Source organism: Neovison vison, chromosome 11 (genome assembly GCF_020171115.1).
Source record: "Neovison vison isolate M4711 chromosome 11, ASM_NN_V1, whole genome shotgun sequence".
Taxonomy (NCBI): domain Eukaryota; kingdom Metazoa; phylum Chordata; class Mammalia; order Carnivora; family Mustelidae; genus Neogale; species Neogale vison.
In genome coordinates this window covers 109,935,856-109,963,717 of record NC_058101.1, presented here as the reverse complement: position 1 = coordinate 109,963,717, position 27,862 = coordinate 109,935,856, and the positions used below count along the sequence as shown (strand labels likewise).

The 27,862-nt window shown below is 34.5% G+C and overlaps 1 protein-coding gene across 1 annotated transcript in view; it reads right to left on the bottom strand.

The window, feature by feature from the left end:
- Positions 1 to 27,862, bottom strand: part of STPG2 (sperm tail PG-rich repeat containing 2) — a 345,708-nt gene that overhangs the window by 79,990 nt on the left and 237,856 nt on the right. Inside the window, exon 9 of the mRNA XM_044225962.1 lies at positions 7,830 to 7,989. Coding sequence (XP_044081897.1) covers positions 7,830 to 7,989 — 160 coding nt within the window. The remainder of the gene's footprint in view (positions 1 to 7,829; positions 7,990 to 27,862) is intronic.

Sequence of the window (27,862 nt, the reverse complement as noted above, 5' to 3'; positions counted from 1 at the left end):
TTTAATCATTAATTTATCTAAATTGAGCAATTTTCCTCTGTGTGGCAATTATTTACCCAACTCTAATATTCTCTCTCACCTTCTTACATGATATCAGAACATGGATCATCTTATTACATTACTTTATCAAACATTTCTTAGTTTAATATTACTGTTAAAAGCCTTTCTAGTCCTGGACTTAACCTTACTCTTGATTCAACTTCAATTGTAGGCCTGAACACATCTCCAACTTAATAAATTGCATAGAATATCAACTTCTTATTCTTGGACCACATCACCTTTGAGACCTATACTGAAGCCTTGTCTTGCCCACCAGTCTAATTATTCCATATTTTTACTTAGCACTAACTTTATCTGCCTTCATTTGTCTTTCTCTGCTTAGAAATTGTTCTGATTATCTACTGCTACATAAAAATCTACCTCCAATACCAGTGGCTTCAAATAAAAATAATGATTTATTTTGCTCAAAAGTCTGTACTTTAGGCATGACTCAGAAGAGAAGGTTTATCTCAGCAGTACAGGGTGTCAGCTGGGGCAGCCTGACTAAGTACTAAAGGTTCTGCTTCCACTTCCACTTACTTACAAGGCTGGCTAGTCCTTGCAGGATGTTGGCTGGGAGCTAGGCCTGGGAGCCTCATTTCCTCTTCCCGGACCTCTCCCTGGCTGCTTGGTTTGTGCACTGGTAGGATGGCTAGTTTCAAAAGCAGGTATTCAGAGAGGACCATCCAGAAGTGCATGAAGTTTCTACAATTTAGCCTCAAAAGTCACATAGCAACTCTTTTGCCACACTCTACAGAAGCAATACCAAAGGGCCACCAGGGAATTAGAAATAAACTCTAGCACTCAAAAACAGCAGTGTCAATTCTGAACTGTGTGAAGAACATATAGCATGAAATATATAATGGCAAAAACTTTAGAAAACACAATCTTCTATAGTCCATTCTCTTGCCACATTTCATATCTCCCATACATAAAATACAAACCACCCTACTGTGAGAACTCCCAAATTTCACCCCATTGTGGCATTAATTTGAAGTTCAGAATCTTGTCATCGAATTCTGGTTCAGATGGTATCAGACTCCTCTGATTTAGTTCCTCTGTACAACTCTTTGAACACCATTCTTCTCAACCTAAAGGCCTTGAACTAAAGAGACAATTTACTGCCCCACAGATATTCTATAGACTAATGGTAGAACAGACTAAGATAAAGGCTAACAGCACAGCTATTCAAAAGGAGAAAGACAGGAAGAACAGAGCAGTCAGAGTCTCAGGGCATTTCAAATCCACCAGAGTACATGTTGCCAGTTCCGGGATTAGGATCCAGTCCTAATTCCTTGGGAGTTGATCTAATATGTTTCATGACTCCATTTTGTGTGTTTCTGGTTCTGTTCTCTTAAGTCATTTTTTTTTCCATGAAAAGTAGCCTGTGTTTGCAACTAGGTGGTTTTTCAGCCAATTTCCTACCTATAAAAATTTGAAAGTCCAAAGGCCTCCTTTTATTTTATATACTGCAACTAACCCTCTTAGTTCTAGGCTAATGTAATTATTTTTTAAATGTGTGGCCTCTTTGCTTTATCAATTTATAATTCACTCCATTACATAAAGTCATACCCACAAAATGTTTGAGATAAGCTCTCCTCTATATAATGTCTATATAAAATACATATATCATCAATTATTCTGTATACCTTTATAACATTTTCTACTTTCAGCCCATAACTCTACATCAAACATTGATTCTATTATCCTTTATGTTCTAAATACTGTGTACCAATTCTTTCCTACCCGTGCCCCTGCATACTTATTCTCTCCTTCTCAAATGAAGTTTTTCCCATAGTCTTCAAGATTCTTTAGTATTCAAAAAGTGACTAACTCCAAAAACTCAATGTACTATGCATAAGATAATTTTGCCTACAATATATATCTGTTAATAAATATGAAGGGCACTGGGCAGCTCCGTCAGCTAAACCTCTGCCTTCAGCTCAAGTCAGGATCTCAGGGTCCTGGGACTGAGCCCCAAGGCGGGCTCTCTGCTCAGCAATCTCTCTCACTCATAAATAAATAAATAAATAAGGTCACTTGCAAACTATGTATAAATAATAATTTATTTGAAATGTATATAAAGTGCCCAATGAAACAAAATTGAGATTGAAAATAATAAAATTAGTTCATTTTCAATAATAACATTTCCATCATTTTCTTGAGGCAGGGAGGGGCAGAGGGACAGGGAGAAAGAGAATCGCAAGCAGGCCCCATGCTCAGCATGGAACCCAACTCACGTTAGTCAACTGAATGAGCCACCCATCCAGTATTTTTAATAAAGATACAGAATCAACAAATCCTCAAAACTGATCTTTTATCTATTTTTGTGTATACTCAGAATTACCTTGCATTTTAACATCTCAAAAGCATTTCTGTAAGCTATAGAAAAGCAACAACAAAAATTATGTATTTACTGCACTAGATTAACAGTACCCAGCAAAAGGGATAAACTGCATTTTAATGAACTCTATAGCATTTCTGAGGCTATCATATTACAAGCCACTGAGAAAATAGAATAAATAATTAGTTTTTACACTACACTGACTTTTATGTCAAAGGTATTACTTATGTTTATTGAAAAGGTGAACAAAACTACCTGCATGGTATATGTTCAATTAACTTTCAAGATAAAATATATTTGTTTCCTGAAATAAATTCCTGTGGGAATGTGATGCAGAAATCACAATGTTATTTTCATGAAAAATGATCTATACTTTCAACATAAAGTAAGTCTCAATACCTCTTATGTTCGGCCTTCCAATATGGTCTTACATGCCACACACGGTGTGGAATCTTCCATTCATTTAAAAATAAAAATCATGCTTTAAGCTTCAATTGTTTTTCTTCATTTAAAAATCTTAAAATAAGTTTTATTTACTATAAAGCAATGTACATTCATTTAGAGGAAACAAACAAAAGCAAAACAAAATCTTTAACAAACTGAAGGAGGTTACTTATATATTATTTTTCAGTGAGGCCTCTCTGATAACATTCTTTGAAACTAGGGACATGTGGTGGCTCAGTGGATTAAGACTCTGCCTTCGGCTCAGGTCATGATCTCGGGGTCCTGGGATTGAGCGCCATATCGGGCTCTCTGCTCGGCAGGGAGCCTGCTTCCCCCCTCTCTGTGCCTGCCTCTCTGCCTACTTGTGATCTCTTGCTCTGTCAAATAAATAAATAAACAAAATCTTTAAAAAAAAAAAAATTCTTTGAAACTATACTCAACCCACTCTGAACTCCATCTTCCTTCTCTCTCTCATCTTTCTTCATAGCATTTATAACCACCTGGTATTCATTCTTTTTTCTTTCTTCTTTTCTCTCTTTGTTTATTTTTTCTTTGCTTTCATCTATAGATCTATTGATCTATTTCTTCTATTCTATTAAATGTCTCTTATACCTCAAATTAAGCTCTATGAAACAATAATGTTTATATTTTGTTCAAGGCCCTGGAATAGTGGTGAATACAAAAAAGACTCAATGCATATTTATTAAATGACCCTCAGTGCATATTTGTGAAATGATTAATCAAATAAATCTTATCTTATTACCAGGTTTAAATATATATACCATGTTTAAAATTTTCATAGGACTCCATCCATTTGATCTAGGAGAATTAACTAAACCCCATTTTTCTTTCATTTAGTACATTTTTAAACTTTCATTACTAGTGTTCTTTGGTGAACTTCCTTGATACTTAAATTTGGGGTATACCATTAATTATTTCCCTAGGGTAATCCCCAAAATTGGATTTTGGGGTTAAATGGCATATATATTTGAAACATTCTGTCAGCCTGCCCTTGAGAATCACTGATATCAACTTATACTTCCACCACATTGTATGAGACCCCCCAGTTCTCTATACTCGATATTTTCATTCATTTTCTTTTTAAATTTGCTGAGAATTTCCCTCCTCTAAATGTCCAAAAACAGGTCAATATAAGCAATGAAGAAATGTTTAAGACCTTTTCCACTTAGCTAAAATTTTACTTTACCTGAGCTGGATCAATCACAAAATCATTTACACACTTATGAATTAAAACTTGATGCAATAAGAGTAGATTGCTTTATAATGGGATGCACCTCATTTAATAATCTCTTCATTAAATTTTTCTAATGTGTTTTCATTGGTTATACAACATTTAATGGTCTAACCTATACTGATTGCAAATATACTATTTCCCTCTTTAATTTAGACTAATGAAAATGAATTTTATGTTTATATTTATACTATTCATTTATGAATAAAACAAAATTATTTCTATGATGTTAGTAAAAGTTCTAAAACAATTTGAAATAACTATATCAACATAAATGCTGAGTGACTGAATGAATGCTCCATAAATTGATAAATCCCATAAGACTATTACCCATTTACCAACCAAACTCGTAATTCATAATTTATCATTTGCAACCTCATTTCTTAACACTGTAACTACAAATGCAAAATATCCAGTAATCAATTTTAATTTGCCAATTATCCTATTTATGGGTAGAAAGATAACAATATAGATGTTAAGTTCTATAAGACAAAATACTGAATTTTTAGTAATATTATGACTCGAGTAATGAACATGCCTACCATGCTCTATAAATTGATTCCATTTTACAGTTTCATTTATGTGTATATATATATATATATATACACACACATAACAACACAAAATAATTTTATCTGATTTATAAAATATTTGATGTATAACTGAAAAAGGTCCTTCCCATTAGTATTAAGGTAAAATAAAATTACCAATGTTTAAATGACAATAGGATTAAAAATATTTTTTAAAAGTTTTTATTTAAATTCAAGTTATTAACATACAATGTAATACTAGTTTTAGGTGTACAATTTAGTGACTTAACCACACACATCCCCCGTGCTCGTCATGATAGGTGCACTCCTTAATCCTTATCACCTATTTAATCCATCCCCATGCAAACCTCATTTCTTAATTTTCTCTCTGGTAACCAACAATTTGTTTTCTATAGTTAAGAGTCTGTCTCTTGGTTTGCATGTGTCTTTTTTTGATAATTTGTTTCTTAAACTCCACATATGAGTGAAATCATATGGTATTTGCCTTTCTCTAACTGGCTCATTTCACTTTGCATAATACTGTCTATCTCCATACACATCCATTGCAAATGGCAAGATTTTGTTCTTTTTCATAGCTAATATTCCACTGTATGTAAGTATGTATATAGAAATAGGGATAGAGATGATAGATAGATGATAGAGACAGAGATAAGATAGAGATAGAGATAAAGATAGAGATATATCACAGCTTCTACATCCATTTATCAGTCAATGGACATTTGCGCTCTCTCCATAATTTGGCAATTGCAGATAACATTGCTATAAACATCGAGGTGTATGTATACCTTCAAATTAGCATTTTTGTATTCTTTGGGTAAATACCTGGTAATGCAATTGCTGGATTATAAGGTAGTTCTGTTTTTGACTTTTTGTAGAACTTCCGTACTATTTTCCAGAGTGGCTGCATCAGTCTGCATTCCCACTAATAATATAAGAGGGTTCCCCTTTCTCCACATCCTCATCAACATCTGTTGTTTCTTGAAAAAAACACTTCTCTCTTAATTTAATTCTAAGATATGATATGAAAGGCTATTATTCATAGGATAAAAATTGATACAAAGCATATAACCAACAGAACTACTATCCCTGTATCTTTTGATTATATGCCAATGATTTTTTTTTAAATCACAAGACTTATCATATTAAGATAGATGGTATTCCCAGCAAAAGTTAGATGGTATTAAGAATTATAAACAGAAATGGGCTATTCTCATTTTAGAACAGACCATATTACTATGCATAAACTAAAAAGAATCAAGAATTCTTTGTTATATTCATTAATAAAAAACCTAGTTTAAGTAAAAATCAATTAAAAATGAGGAATCTATTTAGAGAGTTGATAATACCACACTTGAATATCTTTTCCTTGATTGGATCAGTGTAAGAGAATTAGGACAAATGGAAGTTAATTTTCAATTACCAGAATGAAGCACGGATCTTAATTGAATTGGCCCTGGTCACCTACTAAATCTATATTCAAGACATGTTTTCAAGATGGTATATCTTAAATAGTAGATTAAATTTAAAAATATGAACAATTCTAATTACTACAATATCTGCATATGTCAGATGAAATCAAATTTTATACATCATAGTATCAGGTAGTACCTTCAAAAATCAATTTTTTTCTGATAAAATTTTATACTTCTAAGGAGCTTCAGAGCTTCTGAAAATGACTTTGAAATATGGTCTTATTAATCTTTAGTATTCTCAAGAGAGCCAAGTGGGTGGCAAATATTTTCTGAATTTTGTAAAATAGAAACTAATATAACCATTAGTGAATTTACTTGCCCTATGTCAAATCCTGAAACAATGAAAAGTCGCAGTGCCAATCCTGTCACCTAACTGAAACTCCTATACCTTCCAACTACAACAATTTTTATGGAACAGAGCAGTAAAGGTAGAGAGAAAAAAAATAATCTTCAGAAAATATGAAGTTCAACATAATTTATTTCAAGAGACCCTTAAGTGGATATTTATTTATTATTTGATTGTGCTTGGTGATGGTGACCATAGTAATATCAGAACTTGAAAGAATTAATTTCCCTGCACCACTTCTGCTTAACAAAGCTAAAACCTGACAAAATCAGCAATGGTACAGTAACTCAAGAGAAGAAAAAGAAAATTTTAAAAAGTTAAATTTTGATGTATAACAGAACTTTAACTGGGCAATATACTTGATTATTGAAAGATAATGAGAAACAAAGTAAGCCTCTATGGATCACAGGCTCTCTGAGTATTCTCATTTGCTGACATGTTTTTCATCAGAAACCCTTGGATGAGTTTCTCCATTTTGTTTCATTTTTTTCTTTTAATACTCTCATAAAGAGCCATTACAACAGTTTGGTTGTTTGGTGGAAATATATTTCAAAATTATTGTTGAAACTATTGTTCCTATTTTCTATCTAGTTTTCCTGTGTGAAATAATACAGTTAACTGATTTAACCTCATTACCAAGGAAAGTTAATGCATTCATTTTTAGTCTAAGAATAGTATTACTAGCAGCTGAACTAATCTCAATTTTAAAAATCAAAATTGTTTTTGGAATTTTATTTCCCCCAAAAAATGTTTATTTTTTTTTACATGGATGTTTTCTTGATTCTTGAGAAAAACTGAAATAATGCCATGAGAATAACATGGTATATGTCTTGAATATGACTTTACAAATCATAGGTTGATTGCCTTTCTCCTCTAACAATTCTAGCATATTAAGAATTTTGGGTTTTTCCCTAATAGAAAATGACTTTACTAACTTTAAGTTAAAACTCACAAGATGGTCTTTGGTAAAATTGAGAGTCCTAAAACTCCAAACAAATCTTATAGTTGAAAAAAAAATCTAAAATATTTCAGGGAATAAGCAGATATCTTTTTTTTATTTTTTATTTATTTTCAGCATAACAGTATTCATTATTTTTGCACCACACCCAGCGCTCCATGCAATCCGTGCCCTCTATAATACCCACCACCTGGTACCCCGACCTCCAAACCCCTGCCCCTTCAAAACCCTCAGATTGTTTTTCAAAGTCCATAGTCTCTCATGGTTCACCTTCCCTTTGGAAGCAGATATCTTTTTTATCCTATATATTTAAAAGAGGCATGGTAAATATAAAGTTATGTTTATGATTGTCTATTTTTACATGGAAACCTTAGTTTTGTTTTGTTTTTTTCTCAAAGCTTTAAAACAACAGTCTGTACTTACCTGGCCCATCAGTCTTTTTCGGCAGGCACCGTGGAGTTGTGCTAAGAAAGGAGGCATGTTTCAGTTTAGCCACAAAAGTACGAGGCGGCATGTATTTATGTTGAACTTGGGACATTTCATATGATTTTTGAACATCATAGCTGCCAGGTGCTGGAATATCCTGAAAAGAATTCCAATGGATGAGCATTAACATGTCTTACATGGAAAATACATAAAACCATGTAGCACAGATGTTCACACTAAGCAATGGCATAAATGGAAAAATATGAAAATTCTCTTAATCAATTAAAAAAAATTAAAAGACTATTCTTAAATTTATACCCTTCTTATAAGACTGTAAATTTGCTTGTCAAAACTTAAGGTAAAATAAACAGAATTATGAAATTTAGGACCATATTTTTAAAAAAAAAACCTTTCATATTATAGATCAAACTTTCATTTTCAAATGTTATAATGAAAATCAAATTTCATACAGGAATGAAAATGATTATTTTCATAAGAAGCAATACTATCACTACTATACTGTTCTATGTGAACACACTTTACTCATTCTAAAAATGAGACTGCTTATTTCATTTTTAATAGATTCCAATTAAGTTGAAAGCCTTTCCCTTTTATCATTTATGGTTGTTTATATGCTCTACAGTTATATTAACATTTTTAATCAACATAAGTCACATGGAAATTAATAACTATAATAATAATTCTAAACTCAATTAAATATAAAATATCATATATTTGTTGCAAAATTAATGCCTATAAACTATTAACTAATTATTTCAATGAAAAACTTTTTAACTCATTTTCCTTAAATTATTTTAAAATATGACATATTCTATGTAACGTATCTATTCATCTCTATTATGTATAAAAAAACAACTTCTCGGGGCGCCTGACTGGCTCAGTGGGTTGGGCCGCTGCCTTCGGCTCAGGTCATGGTCTCAGGGTCCTGGGATCAAGTCCCGCGTCGGGCTCTCTGCTCAGCAAGGAGCCTGCTTCCTCCTCTCTCTCTCTCTATGCCTGCCTCTCTGCCTACTTGTGATCTCTCTCTCTGTCAAATAAATAAATTTAAAAAAAAAAAACAAAAAAAAAAACAACTTCTCGAGTTTCAGTGTTTTTCCAGTAGGCAGGACACTTACATGGCTAATGGTGTAGACTCCAGCTCTAGACTCGGGTTTCAAATATCTGCTCCTTACTTTTTTAGGGACCCTAGGCAAGCCACTTAAACTGTGGGATTCTTACTTTCCTCATTTGTAAGTGGAGAAAATAATAGTATTTATATCATATGTCATAAGGGTTGTTATGAGAAATAAAGGAGTTAAAACAGTAAAATACTTACATTGGTACCTAATTCCATAAAAGCAATAGATAATCTTACTATTCTACAAAAGTTAATTTCAATAAAAAAAATAATAAACAATGAAATTCAGGGTTTGGGCTAATAGGGAAGTATTTTAATGTGTCAAGTAAGTCAAATTTGGATACTGAAAATTCATACTTTTAAAGTCCATCGAGGATCCATACTTTATAAAACATACTTTCTCTTTTTTATCATGTATTTATTTCCTTCAAGCATATGCCAACAACATTATCTTCTATTTCCAAAGAATCATTAAATATGGTATGTCTATTGGGGAGGAGATTCTTATATGAAAACCCACATTTCCGCTTTAAGTTCCATGTCAAAGAGCAAATACCACACTCTGTAAGTCAACTAAAATATGTCAGCAGTTGTTTGCTTGCCAGCATCAACAGAATATTTAGTAAGGCTAGGCTGAAGATAAACAATACCAGTACTAGCTCCAAAGATGACTTCTGGATCTTTTGGGGCTGCTTCTGTGGTGTGTGAAGGCAAAGTGGGAGAGAGTGCCAAAGCACAAAGAAATCTTATGTGCACACAATAGACTCAGAGTGTTTAGGGAAGCTTTGCAAAGCTCTTGATTGTACCTACTATATATTTTAATTTTCTCATCTGAAGCTATCATGGTTATGGCTTCTGTAACACCCTGCCTGGCATCACCACCCATTCCTTTTTCCAGTGTCTAGCCTGTATATGATTGATGGCTTTGGCTGCTGCCATATAGAAACCTCTTTATTATTTTTTTAATGCCTTGAAGCAAAGATAAGAAACTTCATGAGTGATCAGTTTTCTTAAAAAACAGTATGTTCCCACCAAGGAAAATTCATCGAACTGGTTATCATAAATTTCAATAGATTCAATGTGTCCTCTACCAAGTGTAGATATACTACATTTGTTCATGATTGTCTCTTCCTATAGCATATCCATTCTTCTCTGAAAACACATTCCCCACTTTTGTCCTTTTTCAATGCTTCTAAGCTCCTCTTACTCATATTCAATTCTCATTTTATCTAAGAGACTGATATTTCAAGTCAATTTCCTAGACAAATTGTTACTAAGACAAATCTGGAACACTGCTTAAGAGCAATAATTTAAAGAATACCTACAGATGGTACTCTAAACACCATTTCAGGAAAAAACAGTATGTAGGAAAAAAAAGTATGTAGAGATAAGATAATCAAATATCTGTGGGTGATCCTTTATATACATCACAGAAAATAAGAAAGGCACACAGGCACACGATGAGTGGATATGACAGACATTTCTCGTGCTTTTTTTTTTTTATTCTAGTTATTTGTATCCTTTGCCTTTGTTTAGAAAATTTCACATACTTCGCAGCAGATATGAGTCCTGGCACAAAAACTAAAAATGACTAATTCACATCCTCCTGGTTTAGTTTTTTAGCTAGAACATGAATCTAGGTCATAGGCTTAAATGAAGCCTTTGAACTGGTAGCCAGTTTTTCAAAGAAACACAGAGCATTAAAAATTCCATACTTTTGAGGGGCTGGCAGTGCTAGAAGCCATGTCCAGCTTCCAGGGGCAACAAGAGCAAGTAGAAACTGAGGGAAAATGTGATAAAATGCCTGATGAAATAAAAGCTATGCCTCAACGCAAATTAAAGGTAAATCTAAGGTAACCTGATTTCATCTGGAAAATCCAGGCCCTATCAAAAAATGACATAATCATAGAATTAAAATAACTGATATATGTAAAATATTAGAATGGTATCGACGCATAATAAGCACTAGTGTTTCCTTCTACTGACATCATTGTTGTCATTAGCATTATTAATTCTATTAGGTGTGAAACTATGTGTAATCCTCAGTGATATCTTCCTTGCCTGGAGAGATGTCAACTGGCTATTTAAAAGAAAAGCTTCTAGTATTTTAAGCCCTAAACAAACAACAATGAAAAGGAGTTAAGTTGTTGGGAATCACATGAAGACGGTATCTCAGGCAGTTTAAAAAAAAAAAATCACTGGTTTCAACCAACCTCAAAGGAAAACACGTCACCCCGTTTATGTTTTAGAAAAACCATTTCACATACTTTGTGATTTTATTCAATTCTGTCAACCAAGTTGAAGGCCCTACAAAATTTCCCATGCCCAAATACAAGCCTCTTCAAGAAACTTAAACTTGAACGGGGTAGGAAGATAAAGAGTAAAGCTGAATACTTTGAAGGGTGGAACTTGAAGGAAGAAATAAAACAGACCCTCAGGCCTTCAACCCCAAACTCAAAAGGGTGACTCAGAGCCACAAAGGCAGAGTAGAATCTTAAACTTGTGATACTTATCAGGTAAATTATCACTCGAAGGATGAGCCCACAGCAATACACAATGGATCTGACAGCATTTTATATAAGTAAAATGTTAGAAAGCATACTCTGAAAAACAATCTAAGGAGTATGAAGTGGCGGGGGGTTGGGAGGTTGGGGTACCAGGTGGTGGGTATTATAGAGGGCACGGATTGCATGGAGCACTGGGTGTGGTGAAAAAATAATGAATACTGTTTTTCTGAAATAAATAAATTGAAAAAATTTAAAAAAAAAAAAGAAAGTATAATATAATAAATACCACTAACTATGCTTTGGCTAAAATAAATTTTTATTACATTTTTTGCATAAATTGTTCTGGATGTTATTTCACGCCTAAGTATATTCCAGTCTAAAATTTCATTTTAAAATCCCAAATATGGGGCGCCTGGGTGGCTCAGTGGGTTAAGCCGCTGCCTTCGGCTCAGGTCATGATCTCAGGGTCCTGGGATTGAGTCCCGCATCAGGCTCTCTGCTCAGCAGGGAGCCTGCTTCCTCCTCTCTCTCTCTGCCTACTTGTGATCTTTCTCTGTCAAATAAATAAATAAAATCTTAAAAAAAAAATCCCAAATATATAATTATTAAAAAAAATCACTGGAATTTCTTTTATAGTGAAGCTTATCAATTAAGAAGACTTCAATGAAACTTTCAATCAAATATGTATATATATTTGACTAAAGATTTTGATATAGATATAGATAAATAGATATATATAGTAAAAAAAATTACAGGCCATAAGTGTAGTGAAATTTTTCTGAATGTGCTAAAAACTTTGATTAAAGGAATTTATACAATGGAATATTACTCAGGCATCAAAAAGAATGAAATCTTGCCACCCAACAATGTGGATAGAACTAGAGGATATTATGTAAGTGAAATAAGTCAGTCAAAGAAAGACAAATACCATATGATTTCACTCATATATGGAATTTAAGAAACAAAGAAAATAAACATTGGGAGGGGGTAAAAATAAAATAAGATGAAATTGAGAGGGAAGCAAACCATAAGAGATTGAACTATAGAAAACAAACTGAGGGTTGCTGGAGGGGAGATGGGTGGGGGGATGGGGTAACTGGGTGATGGGCTTTGAGGAGGGCACTTGATGTAAGGAGCACTTAGTATTATATGCAACTGATGAATCACTAAATTCTACCTCTAAAACTAATAAAAATAAGATAAAAAATAAAACTTTAACAAAAACAAAACAAGCAATTTACCAATATGCTTATCCAAGTTGCTTAATTTCAGATTTATAGAGAAGAAAGACATTTCAGATGATGATCAAATTATCTGCCTGTCACAAATTATAATTATGAATATGTAGAGTTACCCTTGCCATTTTTCAGCTTTCTTAACATTCATCATCTTGAACACATACACTTTTAAGTATTTAACTTAGGAAAGAATAAGTGTTATTTTAGAACAAAAATATTTTACTACAAATATAAAATTATACTGTTAATTGTAAGTGATAGGCAAAAATAGAAAATATTGATTTTATTGTCCATAATCTCCTGACACACTAGAAAAAACTTTTACCCTAACACTGTCTTATAAAAGGAACCCTAACACTGTCTTATAAAAAACTTTTACCCTAACACTGTCTTATAAAAGCAGGGAGAGGATTAATAGCTCTCTGATGTTTCCTCAGATAAAATTTTATTTGCCTTCTGTATTTGCCTTCTGTTATTTGCTGACATTTTCATTTCATTATCCTCAGACTGCCTTAAAATAAAACCCCTTTATCTTTCCTTCCCCAACTACCTCACCTACCTACAATAATTCCTTATTTAACCAGCTCTGAAAATAGAAAGCTGCATTCACTTTTCTTCACCTTCCTCTCCCATATCTAAAAATCATTAGTTATATCTATTGTAACTTCTCTCACTTTATCCCTTTCTTGTCTTAACTACCAAAACAATCCTGCTATGGGCCCTAAAATATGCCTGACAACTGTACTATCTCTTTAAACTTGAGGTCTTCAATCTTAAACCATCAGCATCACAGTAGCAAAGAAGTTATACTAAAGCACGACCAGCTTCTGCTGGAAAAGTATATTGGTTCCTGAGTGCTATGGAAAAAATTTTCAGAACATTCTCTTTAGCACTAAAATCCTTTTTAAATTTGGAAGTAAGGGCACCTAGGTGGCTCAGTTGGTTAAGCAACAGTCTTCAACTCAGGTCATGATCCTGGAGTCCCAGATCAAGTCCCACATCAGGCTCCCAGCTCCATGGGGAGTCTCCTTCTCCCTCTGACCTTCTCCCCTCTCATGCTCTCTCTCACTCTCTCTCTCAAATGGATAAATAAAATATTTTAAAAGATAAAATAAAATAAATAAATTTGGAGGCAAACTTAACAATTATAAAACCCAGTTCAAGCAGAGCCTCTTCTTCCATTCTAGATCACCGTAGCTACAAATGATATACTTCACTTTTCAATTCTTCTGTTACCTATTGTATAAATACAATTACTTGTATAAATACATAGACATATGTATACGTATATTTATTTGTACAGACACATAAACATATAAATAGTTCATTAAACAAATATATTTATTTGAATATTTATTTCTTTCTTCATCAATATAAGAGCAGGGAGAGGATTAATAGCTCTCTGATGTTTCCTCAGATAAAATTTTATTTGCCTTCTGTATTTGCAGGCAAATTTTTCTTTTATTCCCTCAGTGAAAGAAAGTGGACATTAAGAGTCCAGGAGCATAGGAGCTCCACAATAGCATTGGACATGTAGGCCCTTCCATGCTTTCTCTTGCACCGTTCTTATATTGTAGCCCCCATTCTTATGTTCCCAAGATATGCACCATAGCTCTAGCCATAACATTCTCATTTCAGAAATGGAGGGAAAGAACAAAAGGCCAAAAAAAAAAAAGTGTATAACAAATGAACAACCTTCTCTGAAGAACTTTCCCAATCTGATATCTTTTACTTCCTTTTCATTAATTAAAACTATTCAAATAACTACCCTAAACTATAAAGCAACCTGAAAAAAATTAGTCATTTTAGCTGGGTACATTGTTCTTCAAATAAAATTGGGTTCTGTTAGTAAAGAAGAAAAAGAGACTAGATAGGGCATTGGTAACTAATCATCTCAGTCATAACTTTTCTCTGCCTTTGAGGGTTATAAAATTGTAAAATAATTAACTCACTTCTAGTATATTATCCCGGATATTAGACTATCTCTCTCAAAAGTTATTTTGACCGAAGATTTATGGGCTTTGTTCTCTAACTCTTGCTGAACCTCTGGGTCTCAATTTTCCCTCAATCCATTAGTTCTATCAGGTTTCCAGTGATACACTTTCAGAACATACCACTCTCGGTTTTGCAGTCGTAGTTATACTTGCAATTAAATAAGTCTTCATTTATTGTTTAATATCATCATCCCCATAGGTATGTGCAGTTCTTGAAGGCTAAGAAAGTATTATTTCACTGATCACTGACCTTCAGTGATGACAAGTGCATTCCACACAGTAAGTGATCAATGAATATTTTTTTAAAGATTTTATTTATTTGAGAGAGAGAGAGAGCATAAGCAGAGGGGAGGGGCATAAAGAGAGGAGAAGCAGACTCTCCACTAAGCAGGGAGCCCAATGTAGGGCTTGATTCCTAGACCCTGGAATCATGACCTGAATTGAAGGCACATGCTTAGCCAACTAAGCCACCCAAGAGCCCCATCAATGAATATTTCTTAATCAAAGAGTAAATATATGAGCTAATGAAAGAGTGAATAAATCTATCACTATCTGTCTGCCTTGAAGCCTCCCCTCCCATATTTGGTCTTATGACTGAGCTGCCCCATAACAGTAGGGCTGACACAATGACTTGGAAGTATTTTCAACACCCTTAGTGCTTAAATTTATCTCACATATAAGCAGTTCTGTATTAAATGTGTGCTGGGTAAAGACCGTTCAAGTACTGTTTTCCCTAAAGATGTTCCATTTCTTATAAAAATAGGTGTAATCCCAGCAATGATGTAGAAGTATGGATATGTCCATTCATACTGATCAAGGACTAAGTTTCATAAAATCGTTAGGTAGTTAAATTTGATTAATATTTTATGATGCATTTCCTTCTCTTTGCTATAAAAAAAAGAAGACTTTTACTTTTGATGCTTGAGCTTTTCATGACTACCTTTGACATTGGTTTTATGGAAAAAAATGTATATCTCCGCAGATTAGAGTAAAACCCATGAACAGAAATGGTCTGGGTAACCTTTCTTTTCCTGTAAATGCTAATTATACTAAGGTAGAAGAAAAAAAAACCATGAGATTATTGCCAGTTATAAAAGCTCTAATTGATATGATATCATTTCTTTAGAGTTTTATCAACTCAATACAAATCCAGAAGTTAATTCTGTAAGTTGAATGTGAAAAGAAAGAAAATTAATTTAAGTGATTTTTTAAAAAGAACACAATTATTCCTGGACCCAGCTGAACATATTTGGATAAGGCACTAAAAATTATCTTGATAAGCTTAGAAAACTTAAAAGATGTAAATTTTGAATGTGATTTTTGAGGGATGTGTGAACATGAACAGCAGTGTTGCAAAATTTTTGTTAGCCCTAGAGAAATGTCTACAAGTAAAATTCTAATCAATTTGTTATGTTCAAACTTTAGGAAATCAAATGACCCCTAGTGTCATCTATTATATTCAGTATGGCAAAAATTATCCCTTACATAAAAAGAAGGATCATCTTAAGGTAGTACTCCTGAAATACCACAAAACTCGAAGTCAGAATTGCTGGGTTATATTCACAGCCTTGTTTTTAGTCTCAAGTAGGCCTTGGAGAACCTTACTCACTCATCTAACTCCCTCTCAAAATGATGTATGCTGAAGGTCATGTTCAGAAATATTTAGTGGGTCTCTATGCAGGAGACATGTTTCTCCCTATGAGATTGACAGTGAGATGAATCATAGAACTATTCATATTTGGAATTGGCATCTCCAACAGTAAGTTTTAAGAGAAGGAAGAATGATCCAGGCTTTCTTTCTGTAAGCTATGAACATCCTAGCATCCCATTACCTACATTAAAAAGTAATTACAATTTAAAAAAATCTGTAAGAAATTTAAGGTTCTAATATGAAGCAATAAAAAAAGTGGTACAATTTTAAATAATTGGTAGAGTATGAGAAAATAAATTATTTGATTTAAAAACGTAATTATGATTATATGTAGACAGAGAAGAGTAGAGGAGACGACAGAGAGAAATAAACTACGAAAAGGAGAGGCGAGAAAGCAAGATAATTATGACAAAGGAGGTATGCAATGACAGAAACTGAACATTGTCTACACAGAGAGATAAAGAACTCTGGTAATGTCATCCATACACAAAAATAACTGTTTTCTTTGTTATAGCACATAGTTTATAGATCTCAATAGCAAAAGGTAAATTGTATATTCCAAATGAAGGAAACCAAATTATTCTCCCCTGATGTTCATATAAATACCTTTTCTGATGAATGAAATATATTCTAAGGACACCATCTCATTCCATATTTATAAAGAATTGTTCAAGTTAGTTTATACTTCTTGTCAAATTTAATAGCACATTCTTTAGTGACACTAAATGTTTCTTGATTGAAAAGATAAAGAAACAAAACAAGCAGAATAAAATATTAGATGAAAAGCTTCAATGATCCTATCACTGTTTCCAAAGGTCATATATACATAAATGGTTATAGCCATCTAAAAACATCTAAAATATCTTAAACTTCATGGGGAATCAAGAAAATAATCATCTAAAATAATGCTAATATATCCTTACATTTTCCTTTCTTTTCTTTTGAAAAATTTGGTATATTGTTTCCCTATACTATAAACAAAATGCTACTTACATAATACTGCTTTTAAATGCTACCCTCTTTTAATTTTGGTCTAACAAAAATGTACTGAGTCTTTACTAAACATTGGCACTAGTGTCCATCCTTAGTGAAGATTATAGACTCTACAGCTATGTTGCCTGGGTTCAAGCCCTGGCTCAGCATTTTGCTAATCATATGACCATGGGTAAATCTTATGTCTCAATTTTCTTCATCTGTAAAATAGGAATAATAATAATTCTTACCGGGGCACTGGGTGGCTCAGTGGGTTAAAGCCTCTGCCTTTGGCTCAGGTCATGAGTCCAGGGTCCTGGGATTGAGCCCCACATAGGGCTCTCTGCTCAGTGTGGAGCCTGCTTCCCCCTCCCCCTGCCTGCCTCTCTGCCGACTTGTGATCTCTGTCTATCAAATAAGTAAATAAAATCTTAATAATAATAATAATAATAATTCTTAACTCCTAGGCTTGCTGTTAGGATTAAATGAGTTAATATATGTGCAACACATAGTGCTAGGTACACAGGTGCATGCTATGTAAATTTTAGTTATTATTATACTTCATTATAAATATTGAGTTCCTAATATATCAGATATTTGGAGGATACTCGGTTTTTCCCCAAAGAACTTCTACAAGAACTATTTGAAATTAATATATTTTTCAATGTCAGAAATAAATTAATCTTAGAACATGCAGCTTAAAAAATATCAGTATATCTGTTTCAAATGAAAAAAAGCACAACAACTAACATAAAATTATAACGTGGTCATGGGCTAAATATAATTTAACAAATATCTTTATTAGACATGAAAATAACAAAACTCAGAATAGAGTCCTCTATCATTTACTGAATTTTTAAAGTAAGGTCATGCTTAAAAAAAAAAAAATTCTTTCCCCTCATGCATTTCAGGGAGATGAATCAATTCTTTTTTAAAAAGTATTATTTACTGAACAATTTTAAATGTCTTCATTAGAGTTTGGGAAATTTACATTTCAATATATTAAAGAAAATATAAATTTTCTGGTCCCAGTTTCTGTTTTTGTATACCACGATACTTTCAATACCTTAAAGATACAACCACCCTGAGTAAAGTAAATTTCTGACTTATAAAGATAGTCCATATTAATGCCTGTACAGTAAAAGAGAAAGTCAGTTAAACATACACAAAGGCATGTGAAAAGAAAAAGACAAATGTAAGAGAAGGAAAAAAGAAAGTTCATGGTTTCAGTTTAGAAAAGCACCTAATTCATATCTCTCAAGAAGACACTCCAAATTTGCCAAAGAACTCATAAGAAAAATTTAAAAGGAACACACACACACACACACACACACACGCACACAGAGCAAAATGAAATGAACGAAAAAAGCTAACAAACCCAAAGGGCCAGTATGGATCATCTTAGATGTAATCAGGTATTGTTCTATTTTCTCTTCCCATCACTACACTACATTCTCATTGTAAAAAGTTGAAATACAAAGTAAAAAAGAGGGGCACTTGGGTGGCTCAGTAGTTAAGCATTTGCCTTTGGCTCAGGTCCTAATTCCAAGGTCTTGGGATCAAGCCCTGCATCTGGCTCCCTGCTCTGTGGCATACCTGCTTCTCCCCCTCCCATTCCCCCTGTGTTGCCTCTCTTGCTGTGTCTCTCTCTGTCAAATAAATAAAATCTTCAAAAAAAAAAAAAAAGAGTCTATTATTCTACTCTACTACTTTAATCAGCCTTCACCAGTGAACATTTAAGTCATTTCTACTCTTTCATTGTTATAAACAATGACATAATAAAGGAAAACATATAAATAATATATGGTTATGCACTTTTGGGCAAATACCAAGATAAATTCCTTAAAAACTGAAATGTTAAGGCAAGGGTATATGCAAATTAACTTTTGGTTGAAATTATCAAATAACCTTAGAAAGATTTTAGCAATGTAAACTCCCCCAATATTACACTGGTCCTTGAAAAACATGAGTTGAACAACCCGGGTCCACTTACATACAGAATTTTTTCAATTCAGTATATTGGAAAATGGTAATTTGTAACAATTCAAAAAAAAAACTCACAGATGAATCGCATAGCTTAGAAATATAGAAAAATTTAAGAAAAAGCTAGATGTCATGAATGCATAAAGTACGTGTAGATTTTACCATTTAGTACAATAAAATATATACAAATCTACTATGAAAAGTTAAAATGTATCCAAACATAAAGATAGTACACAGCACCATTTGCAGATGAAAGAAATGAAAGCAAATGTAAAGATGCAGTATTAAATCAAAGTCACATAAAATTAAATGTAGCACATACTGTACTACTGTAGTAATTTCATAGCCACCTTCTGTTCCTATTGCAGTGAGCTCAAGTGTTGTGAATATCCGCCTAAAACATTGTGTGACACTAATTCCTCCACATGAACAGTTTCTCTCTCCAGTAAAATTCATGTCACAGCAAAATGTGATCTCTTGTGGTTCTCACATATTTTTCATGTTTTTTTTTTAAAGATTTTATTTATTTATTTGACAGAGAGAAATCACAAGTAGGCAGAGAGGCAGAGAGAGAGAGAGGAGGAAGCAGGCTCCCTGCCGAGCAGAGGGCCCGATACAGGACTCGATCCCAGGACCCCGAGATCATGACTTGAGCCGAAGGCAGCAGCTTAACCCACTGAGCCACCCAGGCGCCCCTATTTTTCATGTTTAATGTAATACCGTAAACCCTAACCCCAGGGAACCTACACAAAGTGCCTCCAGTAATGCTGGAAGTGCTGCTAAGAAGCAGAGAAAAGCCATTGCATTACAAGACAAAGTTGAATTGCCTGACGTCTACCACAGAATGAGTCTGCAGCCCACCATTTCAAGATAAATGCATCCAAAGTTAAGGGCCAATGTAAACAACAACAAAAAAAGACAGTTTGTGAAGCCACCACTTCAGCTACACCAGCAGATGTAAAAACCTTGTACTTTTTATGAAACGGCTTTTATCTAGTCTTGAAAATGCTGCTTTTATTGTGGATGCAGGATTGCTATAAGAAAGGCATACCTATAGACTCTAATATGATTCAAAGAAAAGTCATTATATGACAACCTAAGCCAAAAGGAAGGTAAAGGAACTAAAGCTGGAGAACTTAATGCCAGCAAAGGAATAGTTCGATGATTTTAGAAAGAGGTTTGGCTTAGAAAATGTCAAGATAACAGGAGAAGCAGCTTCTGCCAACGGAGAGGCAGAGGATGAGTTCCCAGACACCATTAAGAAAATCACTGAATGGAAAGGATATCTGCCTGAATAGGTTTTTAATACAAATGGAAGTGACCTGTTCTGAAAACAAAATGCCAAAGGACATTATTGGTAAGTGAAGCAAGCACCAGGATTTAAGGCAGGAAGAGATAGGCTAACTCTCCTATTTTGTGCCACTGCAGTCAGGTTTATGATCAGGATGGCCCTTATCTATAAAGCTCTTACCCCCAAGCCCTGAAAGAAAGTAAACACCAGCTGCCAGTCTTGTGGTTGTACAACAAGAAAGCTTGGACAAGAGCCCTTTTTCTGGATTGGCTTTATTGATGCTTTATCTCTAAAGTCAGGAAGTACCTTGCTGGTAAGGCATTGCCTTTTTTTCTCCCCTCAAGGTACTTAGGAATTCTTTAATTAGAAAAGAAAGGCAATAGGATTACCTATCAAGTTCTTAAAAGCACCTGAGTTAAATCACTCATATCCCTCTCTTAAAAAGCAAAACAAAACCTTAAATCACATTGCTATTAAAGTTTCAGGAATAAGACCAAGCTATACTAGAGTACAAAAAGCTGAAATTCTGTGCATGAAAATAATTTATTAGACATCTGGTTTATTCAAACATCAGGCCTACTGAAGGTAGAATTAACAGAGCTCATGGGGTAGGGAGGGAGAAAAAATCCATCCAGCACCTGCTTCACTGCAAATTTCCTGGGGACAGAATTCATGAATTCTGCACTACAGTCTCATCCTAAAGCATCCACAGGTGCTTGATATTGATTAACATGAATAGGAGATGAGAAACTTTCTGTACAATTGACTTGGCAAGTAGCATTAGTGATACAACTTGCAGTAATATTCTTAGGCACAAGCAATAGCACTGCCTGCAGTGAGAGTCTTTGATAATCAAAGAAAAGACTGTCACTGAATAGAATCTAACAAATAAGAAGGAAGGAAAATTACATGCACTTTTGCCAATGGACTGCTTTACCTCTCAAGAAAAACGTCACAGTGAGGTCTATGAAATTAAAGCATTAGTTGTTACACTTAACTAGTAATACGTTCTGAAATTATTTTGTGGTATTAAAAATCAGAGAAAAAGAAAACCAATTTAATATAAGTGGAATTTAGGGAAGAAATGCAAGCTTAATATGGAATAGTAGCTGCATTTCTTTGGCTAACTCATTAAAAAATGACAAACATTTCCAGTCAAATTTTATTTAAAAAAAATAAAAAGGCAGCAGATCACCATTACAGTTCAAGAACCTAAGCTAAATATGCACTTGACAATAAAGCACATCTGACTATGGAGTGAAAAAAACCATCAAATGTATCATCTCCAAATAATAAATCATTTCAGCAGGCCTTTGGTTGAATGGGATCATAATGAACCAAAGATTTTATTGCTCTGAAAAAAAGTCTGTATTACAGTAGTATGAATCTTGGGCATTACGTACAAACAGCTGACTTAAGAAGTTCAAAATCTGGTACCAGTGGCTCAGTTGGTTAAGTGTCTGCCTTTGGCTCAGGTCATGATTCCAGGGTCCTGGGATCAAGTCCCACATCAGAGTCCTTGCTCAGCGAGGAGTCTGCTTCTCCCTCTCCCTCTGCCCCCATGCTTTCTCTCTCTCTGTCTCTCACTCACTTGCTCTCCTTCAATAAATAAATGACATCTTTCAAAAAAAAAGAAGTTCAAAATCTAATAAGAAATTTGTGTGTGTATATATCTATATAACTATATATATTATATATATAGTTATATTTGTGTATATATATCTACAAATCTATATGTATATTTTTTATAGATATATATGTGTATGTGTATATATATATATATATATATATATATAAAACAGTGACCCAAGAGCAACTGAGCTATCTCACCTGTTCAGTGAGACATTATTTTAAATCTTCATTCTTTGAAGACAACTAAAAATTACAATTACAATTCCAAGGGCCCACAAACCAAATTTAAAAAACTGTAGAAAGCAGGGATGTCTGGGTGCCTCAATCAGTTAAATGTCTACCTTCGGCTCAGGTCATAACCCAAAAGTCCTGGAATTGAGTCCCATATTGGGTTCCTTGCTCAACAGGAAGCTTGCTTCTCCCTCTGCCTATTTCCCCCTGCTTGTGTGCTCACTCACTCACTCTCTCACTCTTTCTGTGACAAATAAATGAAATCTTTTTTAAAAATGTAGAAAACAATCAAAACTACATTCAAAGACCCCCCCCCTTTTTTAGCTAGATTTAAGCACCCCAAGGGGAAAACAAACACAACCTTTTTTGATATCGGACAATGCCCCATCCAGCCCATGAGGTCTACTTGCTTCCAAACACATTTCTAATTCAGCCTCTACCTTAGGAAGAAGACACAAAAGAAGCAGTGCCAGCAAACAAACTGACATTAGACAATGTGGCAGAAGGGTTCTGATTATTGAAGACTGCTTTTTAATTCACTTATGACATGGACCCTTCTATGATACCAGCACTTAAACTAAAGCAAATGGTGGAAGAAGGACTGATTGCTACCATATAGCAACATTTTTAGAGAAATGAAAAAAGCAAAAAATTCAGACAGAAATTATGGGTATTTCAATAAAGTCACACCAGGAGTGCCTACCTCTCCTTCCACCTCTTCCATTTCTTCTACCTCTGCCACTCCTAAGACAGCAAGGCCAACATGCCTACTTCTTCCTCCTCCTCAACATGAAAATGGTGAGGATTAAGACTTTTATGATGATCTACTTCCACTTAGTGAATAGTAAATAATCATTATGCTGTACAGTCAACAAACTTAGCTGTTGTGCATGTGTGTGTCCTTGTGTGAAAATTGATTAACTGTATAAGAACTGGGTGAAATAAATGTTTTTGTGTCATTATCAGTGGCTAAGTGTTCATCATGTAGAACACCATATACAGGACCTGTATGGAAGTAGATCATTTATCCTTACATAGGCAAAAAGTGAGTGATAGTTAATATACAATTAGTAACATATTAGTTTACTTACTATCTTATAACTTTGCTTTCAAAGAATTATATTACTGTACAGTACGCCTCTCTCATCATTGGAGAAACTGCATTATCAGCCAAACATCACAGGTTAAGTGGCTTTTTAAAAAAGTAACTATGTGGCCAATACTGTATTATGAAAATTATTGTAATACTATATGCCACGAAAATTTTATAATCATTCATTGGTGGCTGTCTGTTTTTGTTTGTATACTTCATAAATCTTAGGGCCCATTTGGGTTGGGACTTCTCTTTTATTTTATCTTTCTTTTTTTCCCTGTCTCTCTCTCTCTCTCTCTCTTTTTTTTCTTTCTTTTTTCTTTCTCTTGGGTAGGGACTCTTGATTGCTCAGAAGTGTTCCAGGGTGCACCTTGCCTGCACCATGGTCGATACATTCAGCTACATCTGTTCAGCCATCTCTCACCAAAATGACTAGGAGGAGGAATGCCCAACAGAAGAAAAATTCAGAGGCTGGGCCTTCTGCAACAGAGCTAATGGCTATGGACATAGACATTTGTCAGAAAGGGAATACAGGCTAACAATTATCCAGGCAATGGCCAGGTGGGAGAAAGCCATGGATGACAAAATGGAATTGATTAGGGCAGAAGTGAAAGCCACCAGAAATGATGTTCACAATGTTCTCAATGAGTTCCAATTTAATCCAAATTCTCTAAAAGCTAGGGTAACTGAGATAAAAAATAGAATTAGTGATCTGGAGGACAAATAGATAGAGAGAAAGGATCAGGAGGAAACCTGGAACAAACAGCTTAGAAGCCAAGAAAACAGTATTAGGGAAATAAATGACACCATGAAACATTCCAACATCAGAATTATTGGAATCCCTGAGGAAGAGGAGAAAGAAAGAAGACTAGAAGATATAGTTGAACAAATTCTCCATGAAAATTTTCCCAATCTTGCGAATGAAACCAGCATTCATGTCCTGAGGCAGAAGGGTCTCCCCCCAAGACTATAGAAACTAGAAAGCCCTCAAGACACCCGATAGTGAGAATGATGAATCATAATTGTAGACAGGACCTCTTGAAAGCAGCTAGGACAAAGAAGCTCCTTACATACTGAGGAAAGCCCATCAGAGTAAAGTCAGACCTGTCCACAGAAACCTGGCAAACCAGAAAGGGCTGGCAAAACATATTCAGGGCACTAAATGAGAAGAACACGCAGCCACGAATACTTTATCCGGCAAGACTGACATTCAAAATGCATGGATAGATAAAGAGTTTCTAAGACCAGCAAGGTTTAAAAGAGTATGTGACCACCAAGCAGACACTGCAGGAAATATTAAGGGGGGGTTCTATAAAAGAGGAAAAAATCCTAAGAATGTCATTGAACAGAAGTATATGGAGACAATCTACAGAAATAAAAGACTTCAAAGGTAACATGATGTCAATAAAAATGTATCTCTCAAAATCATTCTCAATGTGAATGGCCTAAATGCACCCATAAAATGACACAGGGTTGCAGACTGCATAAAACGACGGGACCCATCCATATGTTGTCTATAAGACACCCATTTTGAACCTAAGGATACACCCAGAATGAAAGTGAAGGGATGGAGAAGCATCTTTGATGCCAATGGGCCTCAAAAGAAAGCTGGGATAGTGATTCTCATATCAGATAAATCAGATTTCAAACTAAAGACTGCAGTCAGAGATATAGAAGGACACTATATAATTCTTAAGGAGACTATCCACCAAGAAGATCTAACAATTGTAAATATTTATGCCTCCAATATGGGAGCAGCCAATTACTTAAGAAAACATTAATCAAGATAAAGAGTCATATTGATATGAATACATTAATAGTAGGAGATCTTAACATGTCACTCTCAGTAATAGATAGATCATCCAAGCAGAAAATCAATAAAGAAACAAGAGCAATGAATGACACATTGGACCAGACGGACCTCAAGATATATACAGAACATTCTACGCTAAAACAACAGAACACTCATTCTTCTCAAGTACACATGGAACCTTCTCCAGAATAGACCACATACTGGGTCACAAATCAAGGCTCAACGGATACCAAAAGATTGAGATTATTCCCTGAATATTCTCAGATCACAGTGCTTTTAAACGGGAGCTCAAGCACAAGGAAAAGTTTGGAAGGAACTCAAACCACTGGAAGCTAAAGACCACCTTGCTTAAGAATGCTTGGATCAACCAGGAGATCAAAGAAGAACTTAAACAATTCATGGAAACCAATGAGAATGAAGACACTTCAGCCCAAAACCTATGGGATACAGCAAAGGCGGTCCTAAGGGGGAAATACATAGCCATTCAAGCCTCCCTCAAAAAAATTGACAAATCCAGAATACACCAGCTGTCTCTACACCTTAAAGAACTGGAGAATCAACAACAAATTAAACCATTCCACATACAAGAAGGGAAATAATCAAGATTAGAGCAGAGATCAATGAGATAGAAACTAGAGATACAGTAGAACGTATCAATGAAACTAGAAGCTGGTTTTTTGAAAGAATCAATAAGATCGATAAACCATTGGCCACACTAATCCAAAAGAAAAGAGAGAGGACCCAAATTAATAAAACTATGATGAAATGGGAGAGATCATGACTAACACCAAGGAAACAGAAACAATCATCAGAAATTATTATCAACAGTTATATGCCAATAAGTTAAGCAACCTAGATGAAATGGATGCATTCCTGGAAAACTATAAACTTCCAAAATTGAACCAGGAAGAAACTGACAACCTGAATAGACCGATATCTAGTAACGAGATTGAAGCAGTGATAAAAAAACCTCCCAAAAAACAAGAGCCCAGGACCTGATGGATTCCCTGGGGAATTCTACCAAACTTTCAAAGAAGAAATAACACCCATTCTTCTGAAGCTGTTTCAAAAATTAAGCAGAAGGAAAACTTCCAGACGCTTTTAATGAAGCCAGCATTACCCTGATACCCAAACCAGGCAAAGACCACACCAAAAAGGAGAATTTCAGACCAGTATCACTGATGAATATGAATGCTAAGATTCTCAACAAGATCCTAGCAAACAGGATCCAACAGCACATTAAAAAGATTACCCACCATGACCAGGTGGGATTCATCCCTGGGTTGCAGGGATGGTTCAACATTCGTGAATCAATCAATGTGATAGAACAAATCAATAAGAGAAGAGAGAAGAACCACATGGTACTGTCAATTGATGCAGAAAAAGCATATGACAAAATCCAGCATCTGTTCCTGATTAAAATGTTTCAACGTGTAGGGATAGAGAGAACATTCCTGAACTTCACAAAATCTATCTATGAAAAACCCACAGCAAATATCATCCTCAACAGGAAAAAGCTCACAGCCTTCCTGTTGAAATCAGGAACATGACAAGGATACCCACTCTCATCACTCTTGTTCAACATAATATTAGAAGTCCTAGAAACAGCAATCAGACAACAAAGAGAAATAAAAGGTATCCAAATTGGCAATGAAGAAGTCAAATTCTCTCTCTTCACAGATGATGTGGTACTTTATATGGAAAACCCAAAAGACTCTACCCCAAACTAACTAGAACTCATACAGCAATTCAGTAATGTGGCAGGATACAAAGTCAATGTACAGAAACCAGTTACTTTCTTCTACACTAACAATGAAAACACAGAAAGGGAAAATAGAGAATTGATTCCATTTACTATAGCACCAAGAACCATAAGATACCTGGGAATAAACCTAACCAAAGAGGTAAAGGATCTGTACTCAAGGAACTACAGAACACTCATGAAAGAAATTGAAGAAGACACAAAAAGATGAAACACCATTCCATGCTCATGGATCAGAAGAATAAACATTGTTAAAATGTCTATACTATCTAGAGCAATCTATACTTTCAATGCCATTCCGATCAAAATTCCACCGGTATTTTTCAAAGAGCTGGAGCAAATAATCCTAAAATGTGTATGGAATCAGAAGAGACCCTGAATTGCTAAGGAAATGTTGAAAAAGAAAAACAAAACTGGCGGCATCACGTTACCTGATTCAAGCTTTACTACAAAGCTGTGATCACCAGGACAGCACAGTACTGGCATAAAAACAGACATATAGACCGGTGGAACAGAGTAGAGAGCCCAGATATAGACCCTCAACTCTCTGGTCAAATAATCTTCGACAAAGCAGGAAAAAATATACATTGGAAAAAAGACAGTATATTCAATAAATGTTGCTGGGAAAATTGGACAGCTATATGTAGAATGAAACTCGACCATTCTCTTACATCGTACACAAAGATAAACTCAAAATAGATAAAAGACCTCAACGTGAGACAGGA